Source organism: Athene cunicularia, unplaced genomic scaffold, assembly GCF_003259725.1.
Source record: "Athene cunicularia isolate RWA unplaced genomic scaffold, athCun1 SCF_219, whole genome shotgun sequence".
Lineage (NCBI taxonomy): Eukaryota > Metazoa > Chordata > Aves > Strigiformes > Strigidae > Athene > Athene cunicularia.
In genome coordinates, this window is record NW_020799288.1 from 1 (window position 1) to 5,774 (window position 5,774).

At 56.9% G+C, this 5,774-nt stretch overlaps 1 protein-coding gene across 1 annotated transcript; it reads right to left on the reverse strand.

Moving 5' to 3' along the window:
* Nucleotides 1-1,896: 1,896 nt before the first annotated feature.
* On the reverse strand, nucleotides 1,897-5,768 carry ARHGAP35 (Rho GTPase activating protein 35). The gene has a single exon (XM_026867272.1). The coding sequence runs from the start codon at nucleotides 5,695-5,697 to the stop codon at nucleotides 1,897-1,899; it is 3,801 nt and encodes a 1,266-aa protein (XP_026723073.1). The 5' UTR covers nucleotides 5,698-5,768.
* Nucleotides 5,769-5,774: the final 6 nt, after the last annotated feature.

Below are 5,774 nucleotides of genomic sequence, written 5' to 3' on the forward strand. Positions count from 1 at the left end.
CAAACGTGTGTACAGAGCGTGTATGTACACGTGTGCATAGGTGTATGTGCATTTATACATGCACATGACATGTGTGTGCATTTCTACACGTATGTATGCATTTCTACACGTACATAGCATGTGTGTGTTTCTACACATATAACATATATATTTATATACACATGTAGCATGTATAATCTATGTGTTTCTATATGTATATACATGTGTGTACCTGTATGTATATATGGTGTATGTGTGCACTTCTAGATGTATGTAGCACATGTATGTGCATTTCCATATGTAGCACATGTATGTGCATTTCTCTCTATATACAGCGTGTATGTGTCCGTTTCTACACGTTTATAGCGTGTAAGTGTCCGTTTAAACATGTATATAGTATGTATGTGTCCATTTAAACATGTATATAGTGTGTATGTGTCCGTTTAAACATGTATATAGCATGTCTATGTATTTATATAGATGTAGCCTGTACAGATACATTTATGTAAATATATAGTGCACGTACGTGCATTTACATGTATGTAGCATGTATAATGTATGCATTTATATACGTATATAGCATGTGTGCATTTATATACATACACAGCAGCTGTATCTGCATTTCTATATGTACATAGCATGTGCATTTACATGTACATAGCACGTATGTCTGCGTTTCTATATGGATATAGCGTGTATGTGCACTCCTAGATGTCTATAGCAGGTATTTGTGCATGTGTGTATCTATGTATGACGTGTGATGTCTGTGTACATTTAACGTGTAACGTGTGTGTGCGTGACGCCAGTGCCCATTTATCTGCCACGTGTGTGCGCTGTACGTTTCTGCATGTCCCACCCATACATGTGCGTGCACTTCTACCCCGCCACAGCACCAGCCCTTTCACGCCCCTGGACGACTGAGCCAAGATGGCCGCCCCGGCGCAGGCAGGACACACACCACAAGCCCAACACCACCACGGCACGCTTAGGGCTGCGTGGGTTTGATGGCCATCGGCGGGCCAACCGTCAGCGTGCCATCGGCATTCAGCTCAACGACCATTGGCCATCGGCGGGCCAACCATCGGCGTGCCATCGGCATTCAGCTCAACAACCATTGGCCATTGGCGGGCCAACCGTCGGCATTCCACTTGCCAACCATCAGCCATCAGCATGTCAACTGCTGGCACGTCATCGGCATCCGGCACACCAACCACTGGGGCTTGGCATGTCAGCTGTTGGCCATCGGCACACCAACCGCCAGCTGTCCACACGCCAACCACCGGCCTTCAGTGCACCAACCACTGGCACAGCGTCAGCATTTGGCGCGCCAACCATCGGCCACTGGCGGGCCAACCGTTGACCATCGGTGTGCCAACGGTTGACCTTTGGCACGCCAACCGCTGGCCAAGAACTCCGAAGACCACTCAACCACGCGGCACCTCGACCGGCAGGCTCGTCCAAAACTGCTTTTCCCCTCTACAGACCAGAGACCCGCCATTGTGCCGAATCCCGGTGGACTTACGGCCTGTTTTGGAGAACCGCAACACCACGATGTGTCCACCTGGAGAAGAGCCACCCAAGGGCGGCACCGGTCAACACCGTAACAGCGTCCTCAACGTACCGGAGTCTTCTCCAGTGGGACACATCTCTCTAAACGACTCTACGCCGAGCGGCTCTACCTCGTTCACCCACGTTAAAGAAAATTTACAAAGCCCTTTTCAAAACAGCCACTTTTTGGTTAATTGTAGCTCCAAAGTCAACGCTTCCGCGCGCGGGACGACCCTTCCCCGAGGTGCGCCGTGGGGATAAAGCTGACAGAACCCAACGCCCGCGGTGGAAGCGCCGGGGGTGATGTTGGTAGAGGAATGACGCGGTAAAGAAATATAGAACTGAGAGATTCTGCCCCCGTCCTGCTCTTCAATCCACGGGGGAATACGTGAAAAACGCCGCGAAGGCAATGGCAGGAGCCGCTGCCCCCGCCCGGGCCTCGCGCCTGGTGCCACGCCCCAACCCCCGACCTACCTTGGTCGTCCTCCGGAGGCTGCGCAGGATGTTCCTCCTCCGGGGGTCCTCCCCATCGGCCGTCTCGTAGGGGATGACAGCGTTATCGCCTTTGTAGCCCTGGGAGCTCTGGTCCTCCTCTTTCTTGCGGATGGGGCCCAGCTCGTCGTCGCTGCCGACACTGAAGCTGGTCCGGTAGCTGGCGAAGCGGCCCAGGCGGCTGCAGCGCGTCCGGTACAGGACGGGTTTGCTGACGGCCGAGACTTTGCGGCCCCGCTCCAGGGAGCTGGTGTCCATCTCGCTGTCGGAGCCGTTGCCGCTGCCGTTCGATTGGGTTTTGTTGATGTTGCGGATGGTGATGATCTTGCCCTGGGTGCTGTCGTGAGGCACGGAGTAGATGTTCTCCTCTTCGTTTCGGGGTTTGACCACGGCGTCCATGGGCTCGGCGTAATCGGAAGGGTCGAAGCAGTCGCTGGGCAACCAGGTGCTGGAGGAGACGGATTTCCGCTGCCCGTCGCGGTGCCCCTGCTCCAGGTACGACAGGTCCCCCTTGGTAATGTCAAAATGCACGGGGGGCTTTGGTTTCACCGGGGGAGGTACTTTGTTGTTCAGCTTGCTCTCAAAAGTGCTCATGACGGAGATGAAAGACAAGCCGTCGTTCCCCTCCAGCTCCATGGAGAGCTTCGAGTGGTCCTTGGGCAGGGCGGGCACGGCCGTGTCCTCTCGGAAGGGGCTGTAGGTGGGGGGCTCGGCGTCCTCCTCCGAGTCCTGCAGGTTGGAGTTGCAGAGCGGGGAGCCCGCCCGCGGGGAGTTGAACACCTCCTCCGTGGTGCTGCAGGCCTCGGCCACGTTGTCGTACATGTGGGTGGCTTCGATGATGTTTTTTTTCTCCACCACGTCTTTAAAGAAGGAATGGAAAATCTCCAGCTTGTGCTGCGGCTGGCTGCAGGGTATGGTGGTGAACTTGCCGTCGATCTCCTGGGCGATCTCCTCGCCCTCGGTGAGCTGCTCTCGGCTCAGGTCGTTGTCCAGGATGTCTGCGGAGCTGTCAGTCAGCGCCACCACCTGGATGGGGATGATGTCCTGCACCTCGCAGAGGAAGGCGCGCAGCATGGCCAGCGACGCCTTGCGCTTGGCCGAGTAGAAGACGATGTACCCGTGGACCAGGCGGCTCTTCCTGATGCTGAAGGAGGAGTGGTAGGAGAGGAGGGAGAGCTCCACGCGCCTCTTGTGCGGCCCGATGGCCAGCTCCAGGAGGACGGAGCTGCTGGAGCCGCACTGCGAGGGCCGGTAGGTCTGGGACTGCAGGATGGGCAGGAGGATGTCGTCGGCGTTGAAGGGGTCCCCGCACATCAGGCACATGACGATCCGGAGGTCCACGTCGGCCAGGTCTTTGATGCTGGAGGTGGAGCTGACGAGGTTTAAGTTGCGCTTCGAGTCCAGCAGCCCCTTCAGGACCTGGCTGATCTGCTTCTCGTTGATGTTCCGGCCGTAGCCGATGCCGGCGGAGGCGGGGTCAAGGAAGACGCACTGCAGCTTGCTGGCGATTTGCTGGCCTTGCTGGATCAGGCTGTGCAGCGTCTCGCCGCTGGTGTCCCCCCTCTTGTTGACGAGGATGAGCGTCAGGGGAAGGTGGGCCAAGTGGTTGTCCCTCCTCCCGATGGTCGACTCCCTGCTCTTTTCGATGCTTTCCACCACGTAGGACAGCGACTCCTTTGAGTTGTAAAGGCAGAGACAACCGTGAGGCTGGAAGGTGGGCGTCTGGAAAGAGTTAACGGGGAGCCGGACGTTGCCCTCGATCGGCCTCAGGGACAGCTCGTACATCTTACCTTCGATCACGTACTTGTCGTCGTTGGTGCAGAGCGCCCGGATCTCGTTGGCCAACTCGCGCGCCAGCCCGTCCTTGCCGAGGATCACCAGGTTGATCCTGTCGATGTTGGGGTCCGACAGCAAGTTCTTCTGGTTGCGTTCCGAGGGCCGGATGAAGCGGGAGTTGATCAGGTGCTCGATTTTGGAGTCGACGCAAAGGGGGCAGCTGGGACACGTCTCCTTCGTCGGGTGGTAGACGAAGTGGATGTGCTTCAGGATGAGGGCGTCGCGCTCGGCCTGCAGCTTCTGCAGCGCCTTGAACCGCTGCTCCTCGCCCAGCACGTCCTGGATGACGCCCATTTTCTCCTTGCTGGGTTTAGCGTCCAGCTCCAGCTCGTAGAACAGCTCCGAGTACTCCAGGAGCAGCTCCTGGAACTCCTCCTTGGCCTTCTCGATGATCTGCTTTTGGTGCTTGCTGTAGATGTCCATGTAGATAGACTCCTCCAGCCACATGTAGAAATCCTCGTTCATGATGAAGCTGCGCGCCTCCTCCCAGGGCTTCCCGGGCGTGATGAAGGGGGAAGTCTCCAGGTTTTCCTTGAAAGCTCTTCTCATTTCCGCCCTTTTCCTCTCGTTCCTCAGCTTTTCTAAGTGAGCTTCGTAGAGCTGCTCGGCGGGCTGGGTCTCCATCAGGTCGAAGGGGATTCGCTCGTTCTCCATGTTGTCTATGTGGCCGGTGGCGTCCCAGGGCGTCTCCTCCAGGACCACGAACCATTTCAGAAAGTCCGGCTTCGTCTCCAGGAGCTTCTCGGCCTTGACGCAGCTCAGGTGGTCGATCTCGTCCAGGTCGGGGATGAGGGCCTCCAAGGCCTGAGGCAGCATGGCCAGGTACATCTTCCGCCGGCGCTCGATGTGCTCCTGCTTGAGGCGGTGGACGTGCTGCAGAAACAGCTTTTTGGCTTTCTGCGTCCCCTCCAGGTAGACGTAGTCCTGGTACTCGGGGGAGGACTGCATCTTGCGGCTGACGTTCAGCCACGTCTCGTTGTGGTTCTTGACGATGCGGCTGACCAGCCACTCGTACTTGTCCTTGGCCGCGGCGATCTGTTGGCTTTGCTGTTTCAAGGCTTCGAAGTAGGGGATGATTTTCGTCTTCCCCCGGCTCTTGTCGAGCAGCTGCACCAAGGTGCTGAAAGCCAGGTCGATGTTGACGTTGGACCTGGCCGACGTCTCCACCACCTGGAGGTTCTTTTTGCTTAAGGCAAAAGTGTGCGCGTCCCTAATGTACCGCTCCACGCCTTCGTCGCACTTGGTCAGCACCACCACAATGGGCTTTTTCGTCTTCGCCAGTTGATTGTAAAGATTCGAAACGAATTTCAGCTGATCGTCAAAGTTCCTGTTCATCCCCCTGCTCACGTCGATGCAGAGGAGGAAGCCATCCACCAGCAGCTTTCCGTCCGGCATCTGTTTTTGTTCAAAGTCCTGCTCCAGCCCCAGCTGATCAGTGCAAAAGTACATGAGCTTTTCAGCCGACGCCAGTTTGGTCGCGGCAGCCCTCTTGATGTAGGGCTGCAGGGCCGTGCTGCGGTGGGGCTGAAAGGTCTGGTCGTCGATGAACTCCGTCTGCTCCACCACGTGCGTTTTACACTCGACGCAGTCCTCCAGGGAACGCACGACTTCCCCCCAGTAGAGGAAATGGTCGTTGTTGACCACCCTTCCCCCAAAGTCACTGGTGCTGAGAACCGAGGTGTGGTCCAGGTGGAACTCGTCCGCGCTGGGCCGCACGAAGCGGTTGCAGAGGCAGGATTTCCCCACACCGCACTGCCCCTTCTCCTTCTCTGTCCCGGACAACCCCACCACGCTAATGTTATAGGTGGGAATGCGGACATCTTGCTTTCTTGCCATCATCATCGTCCGCACATCCTGTCCCAGTCAAACCGCTTCCGAGAGGATCGAGGCTCCCGGCAGCCGCTCGGCAGCCGGGGAGG

What these genes read in the sequence shown, in the direction of transcription:
- ARHGAP35 (XM_026867272.1), bottom strand. Translation starts at nt 5,697, where the DNA reads ATGATGATGGCAAGAAAGCAAGATGTCCGCATTCCCACCTATAACATT.